Source organism: Cnephaeus nilssonii, assembly GCF_951640355.1.
Source record: "Cnephaeus nilssonii genome assembly, chromosome: 22".
Lineage (NCBI taxonomy): Eukaryota > Metazoa > Chordata > Mammalia > Chiroptera > Vespertilionidae > Cnephaeus > Cnephaeus nilssonii.
Window position 1 is genome coordinate 11,710,524 of NC_137093.1, and position 24,222 is coordinate 11,734,745.

At 60.4% G+C, this 24,222-nt stretch overlaps 1 protein-coding gene across 1 annotated transcript; it reads left to right on the forward strand.

The window, feature by feature from the left end:
• Window positions 1-118: 118 nt before the first annotated feature.
• Window positions 119-23,462, forward strand: SETD1B (SET domain containing 1B, histone lysine methyltransferase). The gene is made up of 17 exons (XM_079762242.1): window positions 119-339; window positions 837-1,021; window positions 1,244-1,342; window positions 1,978-2,248; window positions 4,291-4,403; window positions 5,164-6,417; window positions 10,318-11,127; window positions 11,438-11,699; window positions 11,786-12,117; window positions 12,198-12,294; window positions 12,807-13,283; window positions 14,758-16,017; window positions 17,246-17,412; window positions 19,164-19,295; window positions 19,399-19,518; window positions 19,596-19,733; window positions 21,781-23,462. The coding sequence occupies exons 2-17, from the start codon at window positions 851-853 to the stop codon at window positions 21,952-21,954; spliced, it is 5,877 nt and encodes a 1,958-aa protein (XP_079618368.1). The 5' UTR covers window positions 119-339; window positions 837-850; the 3' UTR covers window positions 21,955-23,462.
• The last annotated feature ends 760 nt before the right edge of the window (window positions 23,463-24,222 follow it).

Here is a 24,222-nt window from a genome sequence, read left to right on the forward strand (position 1 = left end):
CGGCGCAGCTGCCGCTGCCGGGAGAGTGCCTGGGGAAGCGGCGAGGAAGGCGAGGGGAGGAGGAAGAGGAGGAGGAAGAGGAGGAGGGTGAGCGCTCGGGTCGGGCTCCTTAGCGGTGTATTGTGGGATGTGCGGCTACTGGGAGCCGAGCCTCCGCCGCCAGCCGCCTCCGGGGCAGCAGCAGCAGCAGCGGCGGCGGCAGCAGCAGCTCCGGGCCCGGCAGCAGCGGCGGCGGCTCCCCCCTCTCCCGGCCCCCCGTCCGGCAGCCCCGGTCTCGGCTCCCGCGGGGGACACCATGTACTGGCTGGCGGCGCAGGGAGGCCGGCGCCCGGCGGGGATGTAAGCGCGGCTCGGGGAGGGAGAGGCCGCGGCCGGGCAGCCGGGCGGCCCAAGCCCCCAGCCTCGGCCCCGGGCCCCGGCCGGGCGGGCGAGCGGGCGGGCGGGCGGGCGGGCGGAGCCAGGCCTGCCGCGAGCCCCGCGCCCGAGCCGGGCCGAGCGAGCGAGTGCGCGCCACGCCGGGCGGCCGGGCGGCACCATGGGCCGGAGCCCGCGTCCTCCCGGCGCCCGGGGCCCCGCCAGCCTGCACCGGGGGTCCCCGGGAGCCCCTCGCTGTCTCCCCGAGACGGTGGCCGAGCGGGCGGGCTTCTAATTCTCCCGAAAGGGTTATCCTCTCGCTCTATTCTTATTTTGGGGGGAGCCAGCGAGACAGCGCCTTTTGGGGCGCGCTGGTAAGGTGGGAGGGGGTGGGGGCCGGACGATTTGGTTCTTCGGCGAGTGTGTAGAAGCGGCCGCCGCCGCCGCCGCGGCGGAGACGACAACAACTTGCTGGTTTTCAGGTTGGGTTAACGGCATGGAGAACAGTCACCCCCACCACCACCACCAGCAGCCCCCGCCGCAGCCCGGCCCTTCGGGCGAGAGGAGGAACCACCATTGGAGAAGTTACAAGTTGATGATTGACCCGGCTCTGAAAAAGGGACACCATAAACTGTACCGCTACGATGGGCAGCATTTCAGCCTGGCGGTGAGTGGCCGGCGCGCCTCCCCGCCGCCCCTACCCACCCCCAGTCGTGCCCCGGGAGAGGGGTCGAGCGGCCCGGGGACCCCCCGGCCCGACCACCCGGCCAACTGTCAGCCCGGTCCCCGGCCCTAGAGTTTGACAAGTGCCTGGAGAAGGGGGTCTGCCCCCTGACCCTGGGGAGTGGGACCAACCCTCGCCCCCCGCCCCCCCCCCTTCTCCCTATAGATGTCCAGCAACCGCCCGGTGGAAATTGTCGAAGATCCCCGGGTGGTCGGGATCTGGACCAAAAACAAGGAGCTGGAGCTGTCGGTGCCCAAATTCAAGGTAGGACCCCTCCCCCTGCCCCGCGGTCCCTCCTCCCCTCCCCGAGTTCGAAAATAACGCCAGTCCTGCCGGAGCCCAGCCGGATTCCGAGTTCCCGCCGTCCCAGACAGGGAAGTTTTGGCGGGGAGGGGGAGATGGCTGCGAGAGGGGCGTCCCCTCCGAGCTACTGGGAGCAGAATAACCCTGCGGTGAAACTGGAATCAAGGTGCTGATACCACGTCCTGCCCGCCCAGCTGGGGGCTGCGGGTCCCCACCTGGCTCCTGCCCGTCCGGGGGCTTGGCCCCAGGACCCGCCCCCCTTCCCAGCCGTGTGGCTGGAGAGGGACAACTTCCTAGCCCAAGGGGTCGCTCCTGACTCAGCAGCAGGGAGCGGAGGCCAGAATGGAGGGTCGGGGGGAAAGAGAAACTGTTTCTTTTTCCCCTTTCGAACCCGGAGGACTTCCACGTTCCAAACGATTTAATCCTCTGCTTCCCGGGCCCGCCCGCGTGCATTTTTTTCCCCCCCCAATTTTTTTTTTTTTTTTTTTACCCTTCATTGTTTTCAAAGGGCAGGCCAGTGGGGAATGTTGTGTGTTTTCCCCTTCGATTCCAATGCTCTCCAAACTCCCTTCCTCCTCCTCCTCCTCTGCTGCCAGATCGATGAGTTCTACGTGGGCCCGGTGCCTCCGAAGCAGGTGACATTTGCCAAGCTGAACGATAACATCCGCGAAAACTTCCTGAGGGACATGTGCAAGAAGTATGGGGAAGTGGAGGAAGTGGAGATTTTGTACAACCCCAAGACCAAGAAGCACCTGGGCATTGCCAAGGTGGTCTTTGCCACGGTCCGGGGAGCCAAGGAGGCGGTTCAGCACTTGCATAGCACTTCGGTCATGGGCAACATCATCCACGTGGAGCTGGACACCAAAGGTGAGTGGAGCCCGGCTCAGGAGCCGCCCCCGCCTCCCCAGGAGCTCAGGACCTGTCAGTGTGGCCCCTCCCCCTCCCAGAGCCCCTCCTGCATTGTTGGGGCCCCCTCACTCTCCCTTGAATGCCTCTCTACAATCTTTAAAAAAATATTTTTGCCCCCCCCCCCCTCCTGAGGATAGAGTCACGTGGAGCTAAATGTGTTGTCTGTTGCTAGGAGACAAGCTATAATTTACCAAATGTGCGGGTCCTTGGCCACTGTGCCTCTGGGGACCATCCGGAGGCTTCCCCCACCGCGGACACCCAGGAGGGCCCCTCTAGAGCCCAGGTGGCCTGGGCTTAGGCAGTCAGTCCCCAGTGTTGCCCTCTGTGAGGGGAGGAGTCTGGGTTTGTCTATTTGTGGGGGGGGGGGGATGAGGGAGAGCGACCAGGATGCCTTTAAATGCATCAGGAGTATGTCCCTCAACTAAAAGGAGAGTCCTCCAAGGATTCAGGGTGCCCTCCCCCCATGCCACCCCTTCCCCCTGGAAGTGGGAACCAATCTGGGCCCAGAGTGTGGTTTCATTGATAATGTTCCAGATAGTGTGGGGCGGGCTTGCTCTGGGTGCTCTAGGGTTGACACTGTGTCGTCCCTCCTCTCTCTTAAAGAGACAGCAGCACCTCCCCTGCACTGTGTTCACTCCCTGCTGGCTGCTGGGAGCGGCCAGCTGGGGAGGCCACACCTCCCACCCTGTGGGTACCGGGAGGCTCCTACTGAATGCTGGCTTGGAGGGGTGAGCAAGGACTCCAGCTCCCACCAAGACAGAAGGGGCTGAGATCGGTGCCGGGCACTGAGGACCAGCCGGCCCTGTGACCGGGCAGATACTGTCACTGGGTCCAGAGCCCCTCGAGGTCTCTGGGTGGGCTGAGGTGGGCGGCTTCCAGGGGTTTTGTGCGCTACCAGGGCACACAAAACCCAAGACAGAAAGCGCTAAACCTTTATTTTCGCTTTTAATGGTGAATGCATATTGACTGTGTCTCTGAGACCTGGCTGGTTCTGGGTGGGCTCTGTTGTTCCCTAAACTCTGCTGAGCTGTACCTCGTTCTGAGTCTCCTAGGGACACAAATCCAGGTTCCTCTCTAAGCCACAGCCCCCCACACCCCCAGGTCCAATTTCTCAATCTCTGTGAGGGGGGTACAGACCCTTTCAAACCTACATCCCCTTGGGTGGCTGCAGGCCTGAGAATCGAATGTGGAGTCCCCTCCCCATTCGAAGGAGCAGCCCGCTCTCACCAAAATTTCATTTCTGCGAAGAAGAGAAAAAAAAAAAAAAAAGGTGGGGGCCCTCAGAGCTGCCAACTAAGTTTGTATTTCAAGAAAGAGACCAGTAAAGTGTAAAGTGAAGCTCAAAGAATGCGTCTCCTTTGCATATGTAAGCAGCTGCCTCACGGGGCTCTATAAATATCAGAGATCTGGGGCCCCTGTCTATAGAGGCCTCTCTCTGCTGGGAGGGGTGGGGGTGGGGGCTTAGAAGGTCACCAGGCGGGGCTCAGTGGGACCAGCCCCGGAGCTGGGGAGTCTGTTCTGTTTGGAGGGAGAGGCCTGTGGTGTTCACAGGAACCTGGTATTGTAAACTGCTGGTCACCTGGCCCCCAACAGTTAGTTACCCACAAATTGTCCCCTCTCCTCACCACGCGCCGCCAGGCCCTGGCTGTTGAGTGGGAAAGGAAAAGGACAGGACTGGGAAGACCTGGCTCTTTTCTCTGGGTGTCCAGGTGCAGGAAGAGGCTTTGTGTTGGGGGTGGCGTTTCTTTATTTGGGGGAACCCCAGCCCCACCAGGCATTAACTTCTGAGTCTCAGGATGAGAAGAATCATACAACGTAGCAGCTTCATGGAGCAGATAGGGCTCCTGAGAAGGGTGCAGAGAGAGGTGGGAACTGGGTTACACTCACACAGCTTCCCCAGGCGTGGGGTCTCAGGCACAGGGACCCACAAAGGAGCCAGCCTCTGGGGGCTGCCCCGTCGGGGAACCTGGCTGAAGCCCGCCTCCCTTGTCCTTCCACAGGGGAAACCCGAATGCGGTTTTACGAGCTGCTGGTCACGGGCCGGTACACACCCCAGACCCTCCCGGTGGGCGAGCTGGATGCTGTCTCTCCCATCGTGAACGAGGCCCTGCAGGTGGGTTTATCACATCAGTGCCCCCTCTCCCCATCACCAGCTCCCTCGTGTGGCCCCCAGGACCCAGGAGGGAACCGAGCCTGGCCACGCACAGGCTGGGGTTCCCACGGCCCCAGAGCCCGCTCTCCTCGTAGATGCTGCATCCTGTGTCCTGTGCACCCCCCTACCCCTGCTCCCAGAAAGCAGAGTTCAGGTCCCTCTTTCCAGAGCAAGACTGACTCCTCCCCCAGCCCCCGCCTCCCAGGATGCTCACCTGGACCACCCGCACCTGCGGAGATTCCCGTCCCAGCCCTTCCCCAGCACCTGCCCGGCCACCCTCCGGAGTAGCTTTTCCTGAATGAAGAGACCGTTCCCTTGCTGGTCAGCTGGGTTCCTTAGGCACGTTTACCAGGTCATATTATCTCAACCCAAACTCTGGGAGGCCACCCTCTCACTCCCAAGACCATAGTTCTTGCTGCTACCCCTGCCTGGAAGGAGATGGGAAAGGAGATCCCAGTTCTAACCCAGATGTCGGGATCTTCTCTCTTCTCTGCCTCCGGGATTAGGAAAAACCCTCCAGAGTCCCTGAGGATAATTGGCTACCCTGAGAGTAGAGAAAGGTTAGGACCATCCAGACACTCCTCTTCAACCTCCCACGCCCCTAACTTTTACATGTTGCAGTTCTAAAGCGACCAGTTTGGCTCTGAACTCCTGGCAGCCAGAGTGAGAGGGGGACAGATCCCTCCCCCAGTGATCTCACCCCCTCCCCCTCTCTCTCTAGTTGTCTGATGCTCTGAAGCGCCTCAAGGATGGTGGCCTCTCTACCGGCTGTGGCTCTGGCTCCTCCTCCGTCACCCCAAATAGTGGTGGGACACCCTTCTCCCAGGACACTGCGTACTCCAGCTGTCGCCTGGACACACCCAACTCCTATGGGCAGGGCACGCCGCTCACGCCGCGCCTGGGCACCCCCTTCTCGCAGGATTCCAGCTACTCCAGCCGCCAGCCCACACCCTCTTACCTCTTCAGCCAGGACCCCACGGTGACCTTCAAGACCCGGCGCCACGAGAGCAAGTTTACAGATGCCTACAACCGCCGCCACGAGCACCATTATGTCCACAACTCCTCCGCGGTCCCTGTGGTGGCCGGGGCCACGGCCGCCTTCAGGGGCTCCGTGGACCTCCCGTTTGGGGCAGTCAGCAGTGGGGCCGGCGGTGGCCCTCCGTTCAAGGCCCAGCCCCAGGACTCAGCCACGTTTGCCCACACTCCGCCGCCCGCCCAAGCGACCCCCGCTCCCGGAGTCACATTCAAGTCTGCTTTCTCTCCCTATCAGACTCCTGTGCCCCCTTTCCCCCCACCCCCCGAGGAGCCCGCCGCCGCCGCCGCCACCACCGCCACCACCGCCTTTGGGGCCCGTGACAGCGGGGAGTTCCGGAGAGCCCCTGCGCCCCCGCCCCTGCCGCCCACCGAGCCCCGGACCAAGGAGAAGCCGGGCACGCCGCCCGGCCCCCCGCCCCCCGACGCCAACAGCATGGAGCTGGGTGGCCGGCCCACCTTCGGCTGGAGCCCCGAGCCCTGCGACAGCCCGGGCACGCCCACGCTGGAGTCGTCGCCCGCAGGGCTGGAGAAGCCCCACGACAGCCTGGACTCGCGCATCGAGATGCTGCTGAAGGAGCAGCGAACCAAGCTGCCCTTCCTCCCGGAGCAGGACTCGGACACGGAGCTGCAGATGGAGGGCAGCCCCATCTCCTCCTCCTCCTCCCAGCTCTCCCCGCTGGCGCCCTTCGGCACCAACTCCCAGCCCGGCTTCCGAGGCCCCACGCCCCCTTCCTCGCGCCCCTCCAGCACCGGCCTGGAGGACATCAGCCCCACGCCCCTGCCGGACTCGGATGAGGACGACGAGCTTGACCTGGGGCTGGGACCCCGACCCCCACCCGAGCCAGGCCCCCCAGACCCCACCGGTCTTCTGGGCCAGGCGACTGAGGTGACCTTGGACCTGGCTGGAGACAGGACCCCAACCTCAGAGAAGATGGATGAGGTACCACCATGTCTGTCCACCTCTTGTCTGGGATTGGTTTTGTCTGTCTGTGTCTCCCTCCTCACCCCTTTGAAGCATCATCTCCTTGGACAGCTAGCTAAGACATAGAAGCAACAGGGCCAGAGCAGCCAGAAGAGCAGGTCAGTCGGCAGAGAATACAAAAAGGATGCAAGCAGCACGAGGCTGTGATTGAGCCGCTGGTTTGGCTCCTCGGCTCCCTAGTAGCCGAGGCGAGAAGGGAAGCATGACCTAGTTCCGTCGCTCTCCCGGTCAGGAATGGGAAGTCAGGACTTCCCAGGGATCCGTTCCGACTTGATCTTCTTTGGTGGGAGTTCCTCAGGTCCCCGAGAGTATGGGTTGTGGTGACGGTGTGGGCTCCCTGCTCTGTTGGCTGGCTTAGGGATGATCAGGGCTGGTCCCGAGGCTCAGGAAGGTTGGGGCCCTGGAGCCCTGTCTCCTGCTCCCTGGTGCCTCTGGAAAGAAGGGGAACCATGGCGGGCAGGCAGGGAGGGCATAGAAATGTCCCTTCTCCCACTTTCCCTGGCTCCAGTAGTGAAGGAGTTAAGGGTTAGCCCAGGGGGAGGGCCACAGCCCGGAGCAGGCCACGTTGTCCTCACCCTTAGATCCTCTCCTGGGGTCTCATTGCCGAACCTCCAGCTTCAGGATTGGGGGTGGGGTGGGTGCCGCATGCCACATTTCCCTGGAGGCGGGTACTAGGTCATCTTCCTTGACCACTCCTCCCCGTCCTGGAGACCTGAGTTGAACCTGTGGGCCCGACGGGCATGAGCAGCCAGGGGCTTAGACAGAGCACAGTGCCCCTGTGGGTGGCGGGAGGAGGGGTCCCCCGCCCAGGCCCTTTGATTAGGCCGGTTTGGCTGCCTCAGGGAGGAACAGAGGGGAACACGGCCTGCCCAGGAGGGACCACAGGTGGTTGGGGCTCCAGGGGGCCTTCAGGCAGTTCTGGGGAAGTGGTTTCAGGTGCCGCGGAGTCCAAGCCTGGGGAGTTGACAGGTGTGCAGAGGTGGGGGTTGCCAGCCCAGCGGTCCTCCCTTCTTCCCGCCGCTGACCAGCTGGGCAGAGAAGCACAGAGTAGTCGGAGGGTGGGCTTTCCCACCGAGGCACTGTAGGGAAGTGGGGGGAGGCTGAGGCCCAGAGAGCTGGGGTCCTGGATGCCTCAGGACCTCAGCCCAGGGAACCCTGGGAGCACTGATAACCTCCAGGCTGGCCTCGCGCGCCCCCTGCTGGCAGCAGGGAGAGCAGCATCCCGGCTCCTAGGGACTGACCAAGGAGTTGCAACCCGGGCTGCTCTGGGGGCTGGAGAGCTGCGCAGGGAGGCCCGCTTTGAGGGGAGGGGGGCGGTAAAGGGGGGAGATTCCCTTTCTTCACAGAGACTGGTGGTTAAAACTGCAGGCGCCAGGCCTTGAGCCTTGAGCCCCAGCTCTGGCACTCACGGGTTATGTGACCTTAGGGAAGGCACTTTCCCTCTCTGAGTCTCAGTTTCGGTGCCAGTGAAATGGGATGGTGAGGGCACCTGCCTCACACTGGGCCTGAGTGCGGTGCCGCAAGGGAAGCTCCAGGCACAGCCTGGGTTGGTGCAGGTTGGTGCTGGGCGCTCGGGCTGTTTCCTCCGGTTCTGGTTCTCACCCCAGGAGAGGAAGGGCGGAGGGAGGGGCCGACCAGCGCAGATCCCCGTCTCCTTGCGATTGGCCGGCGGGGTTAACCCTCTGCTTGCGGCGCCCTTCTTGCTGGGCGCTGTCCGGGGCTGATCTTCTGGGCGCTGTCCCTGCGTACCAGGCTGAGTCTGCCAGTCGGCTCGCTCTCTCAGCATACCGTGGGGACCCTGGGAGAGAGGGAAAGAGAAGGAGAATAGAGAGGACCTAGCAGAAGCCAGAGCTTTTTGCTGCTGCTGCCATAGATTTGCTATTCCTCTCCACCCGCCACCCCCTCTTTTCTTCTGAGGCCTTCCTCGCCTGTAGGCTGACCTTACCGTCTGCACAGACCTCGTCCCCTCAGCCTTCAAATGCACTCCCAGGCTTGCGACTTACAAAAGGCTCCGTCACAGCCAGGTTCATCCAGGGCAGCTTCTCGCCTCTTGTCCTGACTCAAGAGCCCTTTTCTCCCCACCCCTGCTTGCCTTCTTGCTCCACCCCCACCGTGCAACCCCATGCCCCCCTCCCCCCCCCCCCCCCCCCCGCATCCCAATGTAAACCGGCCCTTGCCCATTTTAGAGCTGGGGTCATCCTCGACTCCCCTGTTCACCTGGGGTGGCTACCAGGTCCCTGGACTCCAGCAACAGCCCCCGCTCTGGGCGGCATCCTGGCTTGAGCCCTGGCCTATTGATGACTGGCTCTGCCTCTTGGGCCAGTGGCTTTCGACTCCCTTGCATGTTTGCTCGCCGGTCAGGAGGGGGGGAGGGGAGCCCCGCATCTCGAGGTCACAGCGCAGATAAGAAATGGGGCGCGTGTGCTCGCTGCAGCGTTACTTACGGTAGCCAGGGTTTGGAAGCAGCCCACGTGGCCCTCAGTCGCTGAGTGCATGGAAAGCTGTGGTGCATTCACACCACTTGCCTGTAAAAAAGAAGGAAATCTCACCTTTGGCAACAGCGTGGGTGGGCCTGGAGAGCATCATGGGAAGTGACATAAGCCAGTCAGGGAAAGACAAGCACCATGTGATTCACTCATATGTGGAATCTAATGAGTAAAATTAACAAACAAAATAGAAACAGGCTCATAGATACAGAGAACAGACTGACCGCTGTCAGAGGGGAGGCGAGTTGGGGGGCTGTGTGACAAAGGTGAAGAGATTAAGCAAAAAAACACCCCAAAATGCAGACAGACACAGACAACAGTATGGTGATTACCAGAGGGAAAGGGGGGTGGGACTTGACTTGGGGTGATGAAACCACAATATAGCATACAGTGGGTGTATTATAGAACTGTATGCCTGAAACCTACATAATCTTATTATCTAAGGTTACCCCAATAAATTCAATTTTAAAAATAAAGGGAGGAAAGAAATGAGACCCAGCCCCACACTGGCCCATCCTGAGTGGCCCATACATCATGAGACTAGATGAAAAGAGTAGTAATTAAGGAAAAATAAAGACATGCCTCCTATTTATGTGCCCTTTGTACTGTTAACCCCCCTGGTCACATGTCACCTTCTCCACCGGCTTTCTCTGCCACAGTGAGGACAGCAGGCTGACCCGGAGCACAGGCTGGGGAGCCACTTCTGGCTCAAATCCTGGCTCCGTCTCTTGCTGGCTGTGTGGCCTTGGGCAAGTTACTGAAGCTCTCTGTGCCCCGTTGCTAACTCAGTAGAAAAGGAGGTAACAGACCTGCTCTGTAGGGCTCTTCTGAGCATTGACTGAGTTAATGTATGTGAAGTGCTTAGAGAGGCGCCAGGCACATGGGGAGAGCTGCAGAGGCGTTAGTTATTAGTATTATCTCCTCTGAATACAAATGGAAACAGAAGCTCTCAAACGGAAACAGACTGTTTTCCTCCTCTCGCCGCATCTCCCTTCCCGGCTTCCTCTTTCTCCGGGACACACGGTGTATTTCACCTCTTCATCCTGATTCCCTTCTGCACCTTCCCTCTCGAGGTCCCGCTCTGGGGGAGCAAGGATTTTTGTCTGTCTTGTTCACCCCTGTGTTGCCAGCACCTAGGACAGTGCTGAGGAAGTGTTTGTAAAATGACTGAGTCCTCAGGATAACCCCATGAGGCAGGTACTGTGACGCCCATTATGCAGGTGGGGACACTGAGGCTTAGAGAGGTGAAGTGACTTGCTAAGGCCACATGGCTGGAGGCCTCTCCTCCAACTTGCCGGTGTTCGGAGGGGGCTCTGAGGCCTGGCTTGGCCCCCCGGGCTCTCGCTCACTGCTGTCTCCCTTTTCTCCGCAGGGCCAGCAGTCCTCGGGGGAGGACATGGAGATCTCAGATGATGAGATGCCCTCAGCCCCTATCACCAGTGCCGACTGTCCCAAGCCCATGGTGGTGACCCCAGGGTCGGCGGCTGTGGGAGGCCCCTCTGTGCTGGCCCCGAACCTGCCGCTGCCCCCACCCCCGGGCTTCCCACCACTGCCCCCACCCCCGCCGCCGCCACCACCACAGCCTGGCTTCCCCATGCCCCCACCTCTGCCGCCCCCGCCGCCCCCACCACCCCCGGCCCACCCAGCCGTGTCGGTGCCCCCGCCACCTCTGCCAGCGCCTCCCGGCGTCCCACCCCCACCCATCCTGCCACCTCTGCCACCCTTCCCGCCCGGGCTGTTCCCCGTGATGCAGGTGGACATGAGCCACGTGCTGGGCGGCCAGTGGGGCGGCATGCCCATGTCCTTCCAGATGCAAACACAGATGCTGAGCCGTCTGATGACTGGCCACGGCGCCTGCCCCTACCCCCCCTTCATGGCTGCTGCGGCCGGGCTGCAGTTTGTCAACCTGCCCCCCTACCGGAGCCCCTTCTCCCTGGGCAACACGGGCCCGGGGCGTGGGCAGCCCTGGCCACCCCTGCCCAAGTTCGACCCATCAGTGCCGCCACCAGGCTACATGCCGCGCCAGGAGGACCCCCACAAGGCCACCGTGGACGGCGTCCTGCTGGTGGTGCTCAAGGAGCTGAAGGCCATCATGAAGCGCGACCTGAACCGCAAGATGGTGGAGGTGGTGGCCTTCCGGGCCTTCGACGAGTGGTGGGACAAGAAGGAGCGGATGGCGAAGGTGGGTGGGCAGCGCAGGGCCCCGGGGTCGTGAGCGGGCAGGCCTGGCCAGCACCCTCTCTTCTCCCAAGACACACGACTGGGAACGCTGCTGTACCCTCAGGGTAGGCCAGCACGCGTGTCGCCGTGAAACGTGTGTGTCAGTAACACCGATGTTTCTGGTGAATTGCAATCTCCGGGGTGTCCCGAGTGGTGGCGCGGCGGCCGGGAGCGGCTGTCAACACTGGAAGGAGGCAGGCTGCTTGGCGGGCCACCCCGGGGAGTCGCCGGCAGCACCCCGCTCATGGTGACCGTCCCCTCTCGCCCCGCAGGCCTCGCTGACCCCGGTGAAGTCGGGCGAGCACAAGGACGAGGACCGGCCGAAGCCCAAGGACCGCATCACCTCGTGCCTGCTGGAGTCGTGGAGCAAGGGCGAGGGCCTGGGCTACGAGGGCCTGGGCCTGGGCATCGGGCTGCGCGGGGCCATCCGCCTGCCCTCCTTCAAGGTCAAGAGGAAGGAGCCCCCGGACACGGCCACGTCCGGAGACCAGAAGCGGCTGCGGCCCTCGACCTCCGTGGACGAGGAAGACGAAGGTCTGTGTCCCCCCCATCTCCCAGCAGGTCCTGGGGTCTCCTCCATCCCGGTCCTCCTCGCCCACCGACACCCTCCCTCCCCACAGAGTCGGAGCGCGAGCGGGACCGGGACATGGTAGACGCCCCCTGTGAGCTCGCCAAGCGGGACCCCAAGGGCGTGGGGGTGCGGCGACGGCCGGCCCGGCCCCTGGAGCTGGACAGCGGCGGGGAGGAGGACGAGAAGGAGTCGCTGTCCGTGTCCTCGTCCTCGTCGGCGTCCTCCTCCTCGGGGTCCTCGACGACCTCACCCTCATCCTCGGCCTCGGACAAGGAGGAGCAGGACAGCACAGAGGAGGAGGAGGAGGAAGAGGAGGAGGAGGAGGAAGCCCCTGGAAGCCAGATCTCCTCCTCCTCCTCCACCTCCTCCACGTCAGATAAGGTGCCATTCGGGGTGGGGAGGCCTGGGGTGCCCAGTGGGCGAGGGGGCCCTGCGCTCACCCCTCCCCCTCTCTCCCCCAGGATGACGACAGCGACGGCCAGGAAGACTCGAAGAACGATGACGAAGACTTGGCCCCGTCGGAGGCGAGTGACAAGGAGGACAGCGACTCGGACGCAGGTGAGCGGGGCCGGCTGTGGCCCCAGGCCCGGCCCAGGGTCCCTCTGCCGGGGCAGAGCCTGAGCATGAGTCACCAGCCCTCTCTGGGCACAGGGTCTCGCCTTTGCAATGTGAACTTCAGGCGCCCTCTCCACACACCCTGCGGTCCTGTTCCTATGAAATGTCCCGAAAGGGACAGTCCCTGGGGCGGGGAAGCAGACCAGTGGTTGCTGGGGCAACTGGTGGGGGACGGGGTAAGAGCTAAAGGGGATGGGTTTCTTCTCGAGCTCATGACAAGGTTTTGGAACTAAGGCAGAGGTTGCACACATTGTAAATGTGCTCAGTACCACAGAATCCTCTGCTTTAAAATGGCCACTTTTCTGTTACGTGGCTGTTACCTCAGTTTAAACAAGTGATGACTAGTTCACACCCATTGCCCCCATGTTTCTGAGGGTCCCCCATGGAGCCCTCTGCTGACGCCTGGCTGGGGTGCAGCAGGAATGACAGGCTCCCTGCCCGTGTCCCCTGCCCAGAGGAGACGGCGAGCATCGCCACCCGCAAGGCTGGAGCTGGATCCTCCAGCGAGAGTTCTGAGTCTTCGGAGTTTGAATCGAGTTCTGAGTCTTCGTCGTCATCCTCGGAGGATGAAGAAGAGCTGGTGGCCGGGGAAGAGGAGGAGGAGGAGGAGGAGGAGGAAGAGGAGGAAGAAGAGGAGGCAACCACAGATGAGAGCATGGCTCCCGCCATTCCCGACGAGAACTTTGAGGAGGATGTGGCCACGAGGGCCCCGGTGATAGAACCCTTGACGGAAGAGGAAGTGGACATCGAGGCTGAGGACGAAGGCCCCGAGGAGCGGACCCCCACGTTGGAAGAGCCGCCCCTGCCTGTGGGTGTGAAAGAGCCCCCCAAGGAGCCAGGTCTGAACCAGGAAGTGGCCAGGCCACTGTCTCCGGAGCCTCCTGCGAAAGACACGGAGGCCCGCCCCCCACCATCCCCGGAGCCCCCCCGAGGTAACTGCCCTGGCCCCCGGGGGGGACTGTGGGGACGGAGGCAGGATGAACCCAGACTCCTCTGGGGAAATCACGAACTTTCCCAAGCCTCAGTTTCCTCACCTGCAAAATGGGATCGATGGGTAATGCCCCCGCCATGGGGTGGGATGGGAGGGTGTGTAATGTGCCAGCACAGAGCCTGGCACCTGCCAGCTCCTCAGAGGGGACAGTGGCTGTCACCGTGCCTCAGTGCCGGTGTTTTCCTTGGTCCGGTAGTCCCATGAGATGCTCCCCCAAAAGAGGGCCAGGCGTGTGGGTGTGAAAGAGCCCCCCAAGGAGCCAGGCAGGTCGGGCAGGCTTTGGGGTGCTGGGCCAGGTGAGAGGGCCGGGAACACTGTCTTGGTAGAGCGGCACGGAGTGTGTTAAGGGCCGGCAGTGCGCTCCACTAGAACTTCCCACCGCGATAGACGTGTTTGCCCTCTGCCCTGTGCAAGCCGGTGGCCACTCGACACCGTGTTGTAAGAGCACTTGAGGTGTGGCGAGGAGCGCAGTGGAACTGAGTTTGTAATGTTACTTGGTTTTAATTGATTTAAACTTAGCCGCGGCGGTTAGTGGTTAGTTCGTACCTCTAACAAGTCCTTAGGAAAGAAGCCCGTTATATTGTGTTTAATTGTGTTATTTGGCCACAGAACCACAGGTCTTTATTGTCACAAGCATTTTATGAAGACTTTGTTGCGTCCCCAGTACTGTTCCAGGTGTTAACAGTGCAGCAGTGGGCCAGACAGACAGAAATATTGGCCCTCGTAGAGCTTTGATTCTAGGGCAAGGTGAAAGATGTTAGAAAACACGGTGTGTGCCAATGGAGATAAACACGTGGAGAAGAGCTTAAAGGCTCTGACAGGTCCTGCACAAGAGAGACTTTTACTCGCTCGCAGAGCCCATTTTCCTGGTTCACGGGACATTCCCCGTCCACGGAACACGCTTCTAAAGACGGGTCAAAGGCTTCCAACCGTGCCTCCGCCTTTGATTTACTTTTTTTAAAAAAATATATTTTATTGATTTTTTTACAGAGAGGAAGGGAGAGGGATAGAGAGTTAGAAACATCGATGAGAGAGAAACATCGACCAGCTGCCTCCTGCACACCCCCCACTGGGGATGTGCCCACAACCAACGTACGTGCCCTTGACCAGGAATCGAACCTGGGACCCTTGAGTCCGCAGGTCGACGCTCTATCCACTGAGCCAAACTGGTTTTGGCTGCCTTTGGTTTACTTTTAACACTTACCCAGCACCTCCTGGGTCCCTGACACTGGGCTGGGGGCTGAGCAGTCCTCAGGGGCTCAGCTGGGGGCACAGTCTTTATTCCCAGGAGAGTCTTGGGGGACTCGGAGCTGTGCGTTGGTCGGGTATCAAGTGCACAGTAGGGCAGGAGAAGTCGGGCGCTCAGGGGTGTTTGCATCAGCTAACAGTGGCCTGGTCTTCACCCATCTCTGCAGGCGAGGACCTGGAGGCGAAGCCCGAGCCCCCTGTGCTGCTCTCCTTACCCCTGCAGCCACCGTTGCTGCCCCCTCGACCGCCCCGGCCACCCAGCCCACCGCCTGAGCCCGAGACCCCAGAACCCCCACACCCGCCCGTCCCTCTGGAGCCTCCCCCTGAAGACCAGCCCCCCCGTACGCCAGGCATTTGTGGCGGCCTGGCCAAGTCGCAGAGCACAGAGACGGTGCCGGCCACCCCAAGCGGGGAGCCCCCGCTGTCGGGGGGCAGCAGCAACCTGTCGCTGAGCTCCCCGCAGGTGCCCGGCAGCCCCTTCTCCTACCCGTCCCAGTCCCCCAGCTTGGGCAGCGGTGGCCTCCCGAGGACCCCCGGCCGGGACTTTAGCTTCACGCCCACCTTCCCCGAGCCCGGCGGGCCCCTGCTCCTGCCCATCTGCCCCCTCCCCACCGGCCGCCGCGATGACCGGCCCGGCCCTCTGCCGTCCCAGGTGCTCCTGGAGACGGGCCTGCCGCTCCCTCTGCCCCTGCCCCTGCCCCTGCCCCTGGCTTTGCCTGTGCCTGTCCTGCGGCCCCAAACTCGGGCCCCTCCCCAACTGCCACCCCTGCTGCCCACCCCTCTGGCCTCCTGCCCGCCCCCCATCAAGAGGAAGCCAGGCCGGCCCCGGCGATCCCCGCCGGCCTTGCTCTCCTTGGATGGGTCCTTGGTCCGGCCACCGGGGGCAGCCGCCCTGGGCAGGGACCTGCTGCTCTTGCCAGGCCAGCCACAGACCCCGGTCTTCCCCAGCACCCACGACCCCCGGGCTGTGACCCTGGACTTCCGGAACACGGGGATCCCAGCCCCCCCTCCACCCCTGCCTCCCCAGCCGCCCCCGCCCCCGCCCCCGCCCCCTGTGGAGCCCACCAAGCTGCCCTTTAAGGAGCTGGAGAACCAGTGGCTCTCGGAGGCCATCCCTCCGGGTCCCCGCGGGCGCGACGAGGTCACCGAGGAGTTCATGGACCTGGCCAAGGTGCGCGGCTCCTGGCGCCGGCCGCCCAAGAAGCGCCACGAGGACCTGGTGGCCGCGGCCTCGCCCGAGCTCTCCCCGCCGCAGCCCCTCTTCCGGCCCCGGACGGAGTTTGAGGAGATGACCATCCTGTACGACATCTGGAACGGTGGCATCGACGAGGAGGACATCCGCTTCTTGTGTGTCACCTACGAGCGGCTGCTGCAGCAGGACAACGGCATGGACTGGCTCAACGACACCCTCTGGGTCTACCATCCTTATATCCTGCCAGACGGGGCCCTCGCCCCCCTCCAAGGCGTCTCCCACGACTCCCGTGGGGGCGGGAGCACAGCCACCGTCACCCGGGAGGCGGTGTCCGTGCCCACGTGGAGTCGGCACTGGCACCTTTAAACACGCCCTCGGGCCAGGCCCAGCTCACCCCAGGGACGGCAGGTCTCACAGCCAGCCACGTGGAGCGACGTGGCGGTGCCACGTAACGGTGGCAGAACCTCGCTCTGGGCTCCCATCACCTAAGTCAATCCAGCAGCCCAGTGAGGTGGGGCTGTTAACCCCATTATGTCTGAGTAGAAGCCAAGGCTCAGAAAGGTTAAGCAACCTGCCCACCGCCACACAGCTACAAAGTAGCAGAGCTGAAATTTAAACCCAAGCAAACGTGGCTCCAGAAAGTGGGCTGTTAACCACAATGCTCCCCTGATAGTCGATGGTTAACAACAGTGTTTTGAGGTTGGAACTCATCTCCCCAGTTCTAGACCAGTGGTTCTCAACCTTCCTAATGCCGCGACCCTTTAATACAGTTCCTCATGTGGTGGTGACCCCCAACCATAAAATTATTTTCGTTGCTACTTCATAACTGTAATTTTGCTACTGTTATGAATTGTAATGTAAATATGTGTTTTCTGATGATCTTAGGCGACCCTGCTAGCGGTTCTCAACCTGTGGGTCACGACCCACAGGTTGAGAACCGCTGCTGTAGAGCCTGAGACCATCGGAAAACACAGGTATTTACATTACGATTCATAACAGTAGCAAAATTACAGTGATGAAGTAGCAACGAAAATAATTTTATGGTTGGGGGTCACCACAACATGAGGAACTGTATTAAAGGGTCGCGGCATTACAAAGGTTGAGAGCCACTGTTCTAAACTGACTTGTTGACTATTTTCTTTGTGTCAGGAACTCTGCTAGGCACCTAAACCTCAGTAGTTATCCAGAGAGGCACCGTTATGAACCCAATTTATAGATGGGGAAACTGAGGCAGAAAGTGGATAATTATAAAACACACCCAGGGCTATGCAACTAGGTACCCCTGACAAGAGCTCTGGCCATCCGTGGAGCTGGCCGGCGGGCCAGGTGGTGTGGTGGTGGGCAGTGAGGTGGATTCTGTAGCCTCCTGGAGATTGGTCTGAGGGTGGAACGGCTGGGCTGGTGGGGTAAGTTGCAGGAGGGGTTTGCCATCAATGTCCACGTGGCCCTTGACCCACACCCACCCACCAGCCTCTCTTCAGCCAAGAAAAAGAAACGGGACGATGACATCCCCGAGCACGTGACAGGCTGTGCCCGCAGCGAGGGCTTCTACACCATCGATAAGAAGGACAAGATCAGATACCTCAACAACACCCGCGCCAGCACAGACGAGCCCCCCACAGACACCCAGGTACTGCCCTCAGGTGCCCAGACACACGAGCCTTCTGGCCTGGGCAGGGGTCCTCCTCGATGGGGTGCAGGCAGGTTGAAGGGTTGTGGCTCACGGGGGGTGTCACCAGTGGCTCCGGTGTGAGTGGCGAGGTGAGGGCGGGAGTGGAGAGCCTCTGAGAGCTTTAGTCAGGGATGTGAGCAGAGCTCAGTTGCGTTTCCAGATGGCTCACTCATTTTTAATACTTTTTAATTTTACTTTTTTATTTTTTTTAATATATTTTTATTGATTTCAGAGAGGAAGGGAGAGGGAGAGGGAGATAGAAACATCAGTGATGAGAGAGAATCATCGATGGGCTGCCTCCTGCACGCCCCACACTGGGGACTGAGTCCGCAATCTGGGCATGAGCCCTGACCAGGAATCGAACCGTGACCTCCTGGTTCATAGGTCGACGCTCAACCACTGAGCCACACCGGCCAGGCCATTCCTTTTTTCAATGAAGCAAATACCTGTGGGGCACGTGCTGTGTTCCAGGCGCTGTCCTGGGCTACAGAACGGTGGACAAAACGACCTTCTTTTCCTCGTGGACCTTACACCCTAAGGGGGATAGGAAATAAGTGAACAAATGGGGGGCCCGGTGGAGACCACAGGAGAGGAGGTTGGGGATTGGTGAGTCGGGGCCAGAGGAGGTGGCACTTGAGCCAGACCTGAGTGAAATAAAGAAACAAGCCGTGTGGTAACGGGGAGACGGCCGAGAAGCAGAGAAAAGCTTCCGTAAGGAGTTGAGCAGAGGGGTCCCCTGGGCCCGGCAGTCCCTGTGGAGAGAACTGGCTTCAGCAGGGAGGGACTCGGCGGGAAGGAAAGGCCAGGTCAGGCCAGGCCAGGCGTCGCCAAAGAGGCTGCAGGGACGAGGTTGGATTTGCATTCTGTATAGGACAAGCCACAGGAGGGATTTGAGAGAGCGGGGGCGGGGACATGGTTCAGCCTGTGATTTCCAAGCTCACACTGGCTGCTGGGGAGAGACTGATTCTAGATGTGCGGGTAGTTGGGCTTGGGTGGCTGTGAGGGGAAAGTGGATACCTATTCAGGAATAGCAGGAATATTAGGATATTGGGATTTGAATGGACAGGACTTGGCTGGATTGGGTATAAGAGACAAGGGAATGGGGTGGGTCTGGCCTGCAGGCCTGGGGAGCTGGACGCCAAGCACTGAGGTGGGAGGGAGGTGGCACCTGCACTTGGGGCATCACCACCGTGGAGTTGCTGATCGCGGGTCCAGCGCACGCGTGTGGGGAGGGGTGCGGCTCCCCGCGCTAAGAGCTGGCTGGATGGTGAGGGCGGCCAGGAGAAGGACGGGATTCGAGGGTGTGGCGGCAGGAGCTATGATTTCAAGTTTTTGGGGAGCTGTGAGGGGCCGTGGTGAGAACCACGGGGGTTGGAGGAAACACCCCCACCATCTTGCAGCGGAGAAGCGGGGATGTTCCAGGTCTCCCCGCTGAGCCGGGCAGGACAGAGGAGTGAAGGGAAAGTGCCGTCTTCTTGAAGACGAGGGGCTTGAGCACGCTCAGATTCTGTCAGGAAGGAGAGGGGACAGTTAGGGTCAGGACAGGCACAGAGAAGCCAGAGCAAGGAAGTTGGGGTGACAGGGACCCAGAATTAGGGTGGGCTCATCAAGGACGCGATGGGGACACGGGTACCATGGTCGGTGGGGCCCTGTTCGCGGGGCGTCCGCTCCCCTTTCCTGACCTGCCGCCCGCCTCCGCCTCCTCGCAGGGCATGAGCATCCCGGCGCAGCCGCATGCCTCCACCCGGGCCGGCTCCGAGCGGCGTTCGGAGCAGCGCCGCCTGCTGTCCTCCTTCACCGGCAGCTGTGACAGCGACCTGCTCAAGTTCAACCAGCTCAAGGTGAGGCCGGGCGATTCGGGCAGCCGGGGGGGGGGGGGGGGGGGGAGGGGGGGGGGCATGGGACCCGAGACCAGGACTCTCACCCTCTCCTTCCCTCCCTCAGTTCCGGAAGAAAAAGCTCAAATTCTGCAAGAGCCACATTCACGACTGGGGCCTGTTCGCCATGGAGCCCATCGCGGCCGACGAGATGGTCATCGAGTACGTGGGCCAGAACATCCGCCAGGTAGGCGCTGCCCTGCGGCCGGGTGTCGGGGTGGGGACGGGAGCGGCCCAGCCCTACTGAGGCCGTTTCCCTGCCAGGTGATCGCAGACATGAGGGAGAAACGCTACGAAGACGAGGGCATCGGGAGCAGCTACATGTTCCGGGTGGACCACGACACCATCATCGACGCCACCAAGTGCGGCAACTTTGCTCGCTTCATTAACCACAGCTGCAACGTGAGTGCCGCCAGGGCGGGGGCGGAGGGAGGCCTCCAGCAGGGAGCCTTTCTCCTCTGAGCTCCAGTCTTCCATCTGTGCAATGGGTACAGGGCGCGGTGGGTGCTGGGAAAGCTCTGGGTCCGTGCTGTCCACAGACACGGGCCGCCCTGTGTAATGCGGGGCACTGACCCGTGGTTGGAGTGACTGAGGAGCTGAGTTTTTAACTCCATTCTTACAGTTCAAACTGAAACACCTCACCTGTGGCTGGTGACCACCCGGGTGGGTCTCGCAGGTCTGGAGTGGGCAGGTGTCCTTGATAGCAAAGGTGTTCCTCACTCTGAAAACAAGACGGGCAGCCTGACTGGTGTGGGCCAGTGGTTGAGCGTCGACCTCTGCACCAGGAGGTCACTGTTCGATTCCCAGTCAGGGCACATGGCCTAGTTGCAGGCTTGGTCCCCAGTAGGGGTGTGCAGGAGGCAGCTGATCAATGATTCTCTCCCTCCCTCCCTCACTCCCTCCCTCCCTCCCCCTTCCGCTCTGAAATCAATAGAAATAAGCAAATAAATAAATAAAAAGCACAGGGAGCTTGGAGCAGGAGGCAGGCCTGCTCCCGGAGAACACCCCCAACTCCGGGTTCGGGTCTCGATGTCACTACTTAGCCAGTGACCATAAGCTACGCACTGAACGTCTCAGCGCCTCAGCTTCCTCATCTGTAAACGGAACGGGGCAGTTCCTCCTGGTAGGTTGTTGGGAGGACCAGGTGTGTCCTGCACGCTGGCCTGCTGAGTGTGCTGACCCAGCGACTTCTCAGCCCTGCTGCCCTCAGGGCGGTGACTTGAGCGTTATCTGGGCTGGTAGGGACTTTCCTGTGATTCTCCTGTGAGGGCTGAGCGACAGGAGGGAATCACCCAGGTGAGGTGGTGCCTGGGGCAAGCGTTCCGTTCAAAGGCCCTGGGGCAGGGAGGGCGAACGCCTGTTTGAGGGTCAGCTGGGGGCAGTGGGGGTTGAGCAGGGTGAGAGCTGAGGCCGGCCGCTGGAAGGTGTGGAGCCATAGGGTGGAAGTGTGTGCTGCCCCTTTGGGAAGGGGTCCCTGGCTGCTGGCTCGGAGTAGACTTTCTCAGAGCGGAGAGGCAGCGGCAGTCCAGGCAGTGGTGATGGGCCCTGGCCGTGGCTCCTGGCCGTGGGTGGGAAGCAGTCAACAGGAAGAGGCGGGCTTTTGGAGACAGAACCCAGCCAGGTGTGGGCCAGATCTGGCCTTGGTGGGGGGGATGCAGGAGGTGGAGGCTTGGGGGACCTGCGTGCATGGTGTAGCGCTCCCCAGAGGTGTCTGCTGGAGCTGCCACAGGCAGACACCAGGCACCATTAGGGTTTCTGGGTCTGGAGCAGGGGCCAGCTAACTTTTGCTGTCATTGGTAAATACATATATATATATTTTTTTAAATATATTTTTTATTGACTTCAGAGAGGAAGGTTGAGGGAGAGATTGAAACATCAGTGATGAGAGAGAATCATTGATCAGCTGCCTCCTGCACGCCCCACACTGGGGACTGAGCCCGCAACCCGGGCATGTGCCCAGACTGGGAATCGAACTGTGACCTCCTGGTTCATAGGTTGACACTCAACCACTGAGCCAGGCCAGCCGGGCCGTAAATATTTTTGGCTTGGTGGCTCAGACCATCTCTTAGCAACTGCTTAACTGCCATTGTAACAAAAGGAGCTCAGACAATATGCAAATGATGGGTGTGGCTGTGTGCCAATAAAACTTTATTTGCTGAAACAGGCAGCTGGGGGCCGGAGTTTGCTGACCCCTTCTCTGGAGCACAGAAGTGAGGCCTGGGCTACAGATACAAATTGGGAGTCACCTGCGTTGCAAATAGAAACGGAAGCCCCGGGAATAACTGATCATTATTTAATAACAGAGGCGGGGGGGGGGAGCGCTGAGGCCCAGAACAGGTGGCAGTGGGCATGGGGGCATAGGGCCAGCACAGGGCTCCGCGTGGGCCCCTGGTGGTAGAGGGCTGCCCTGGGGTCTTCTGCTCACCGTCCCCTCCCGCCCGGCCCACAGCCCAACTGCTACGCCAAGGTGATCACGGTGGAGTCGCAGAAGAAGATCGTCATCTACTCCAAGCAGCACATCAACGTCAACGAGGAGATCACCTACGACTACAAGTTCCCCATCGAGGACGTCAAGATCCCCTGCCTCTGCAACTCCGAGAACTGCCGGGGGACCCTCAACTAGGCCCGGCGCCAGCGAGGACCGGGGCCCGGGCCCGGCCCCGCCTCCCCCCCATTTCAGGTGCTGTCCTCTACCCAGCGGCCACGTCAGGGCCTGGCGCCCCAACACTACCCCCAGGACCCCGGCTCCAGCCCTCAGTGGGAAAGGGCTTCTCTGTCCGTCAGCCTGTGTCTTGTCCCTCGAGGATGTGTGTTCGACGCCACGTGAACGCCTCCGTTCCTGTGTCGCTCTCCCCGGCGCTCCATCTCCCTCTCTCCTGTCTCTTTCCCGTTCTTGTCATCAGCCTCTTCCCGTGAATGCTGCTACGTTGTTTTGTCTTCCCTTTATTTTCTTTCTTGTCAAAAGAAAAGACATTTTAACCGTCGAAATGTGAAGGCAGAATCGGAGAGCGGGGACCCCGGCAGGGGCCGCAGGGGCCTCTGTTTGACGGTGTGTTGACCCACGAGCTGGAGACGCCGGTCCCGGGGGCCGGCCAGGTGCTGCACAGAGGAGGGGTCTGCCGGGGGCTCTGCCCTCAGAACACTATGGAAGGCCCGCCCTCTACCCGTGGACTCCGTGAGAAGAACCTACAGACCCTCAACACCCCCCGCCCCCCGTCTGTCCTTCCCCCAGCAGCCGGGGGGCCACGTTCCAGGCAGAAATTTCCCCCCCAGGCTCTCTGCCACCCCACACCCTGCCACCCCCCGAATCTGGGTTCAATGTTTACTTTCTCATTCGAATGCCAGCAACGAGGGGCCCAGCAGGAGGCCCCGGTGGGGGCTGGTGGGGCACTGGGAAGGGTCTGGTCGACCGTCCCCTGTCCTCCCCTTCACGGGTGAGAGGAGGGCCTCCCAGGGCAGGCGGGGCCCCAGTCTCGCCACTACGGGTGTCCGACCGGGCGTCTGACCGAGGATGCATGTGGACTTTTTCGTTTATAAGCGTCACCTGCTCGCTCCCAGCCCAACTCACCCTAAGACATCAAGCGCATATTTATTTTCAGAGTGAGACGATTTCTCCCAGAGAAAGGAAAATCTTGGAAAAGATTTCAAAATTCAGATCTAAACCTGACAAGGTTTTCTTTTTCTTTTCTTTTTTTTTTTTTTAGCCCCTCCTTCCCCCCATCCCCATCATCCTCTTCAGGGTTCACGTCCATGGACTTTGTTCTCATGCGTGTAGAGAATCCAGCAAAAGGGGAAGGAGGTGTTCGAAGTTCAGATCCCACTTCTGTATATAGGCTGCCGTAAAGGACTTTTTCTCGGGAACATTGTTTCTTGTAGAAACACGTGGGAAGACTTTTTTTGCTCATTTCTTTGTACTTCCAAAAAAAAAAAAAAAACAACAAAAAAAATCACACAAGTCCCCCGCACCCCAGGACGCAGAACAGGCGTGTACATAATTTATGGAAAGTGACCAGGACTCAGCCTCACCGCCGGCACCGCCGCCCACCCGCGAGGGGCCTCTGGTATCTCAGCTTGTGTCAAGCTTGTTATCATGTAAATTCTGTACAAAGAATTGTTATTTTTCTCTTTCTCTCTCTTTTTTTTTTTTGTCGTTGGTGATTTTGTTGTGTGTTTTTTTTTTTCTTTCTTTCAATTTCTTTACCCCAAGCCCTCTCTGTTTGAGACTGTGCCCACCACTTCATCGAGGCCGATGAAATCGGTGGCGCCGAGACACAGAGGGGGAACCTGGGCATAGCGGCGACCTTCTCTCCCATTTGCGGTTTTCTGCCTAATTGTGCAACCGAGGAAATATTTATTTTTCACATGAGGAAATGTGTAGCTTGTAGAGACGGCTGATTTCAGTTACTTGTGCAGCCCCCAAGGGGCTGTCTTTGTCCCCCCCCCCCATAAAGGAAGTGGAGGGGAATGTGGGGAGACCTGGCCTCACCTGCCGTCCCCATGTCCCCAGGAAACCCCGCCCCAACCCTGGAGTGGTTTGTCATGTCCAGAAATGGATTGGCTCGTTTTTCTTTCAACGCCTTCCTTCTCATTGAACAAATCTTTGCTTTGGAAGCGTTGGGGGTTTCTGAACCCCCCCTTACCCATCCCAACTTGCTTCCCTCCCTCTCCCCTCCCCCCTCCCGCAAAGAAAAGAACCCTCACCTTTTAGGGGTGTTTGTGCTTCTAGGCTCTATCCGTATGGAACTTGTTTTGAAGAGAAGTGTTTCCGTTGTGGGTGTGTCTTGCTGTAAATATTTGTTCATATTTTTGTGAATTCAATACTATGTACCATTGTATTATAGTAACTTTTATAAAGCAAACCATAAATATACTGACTTTTCTTACAGATACG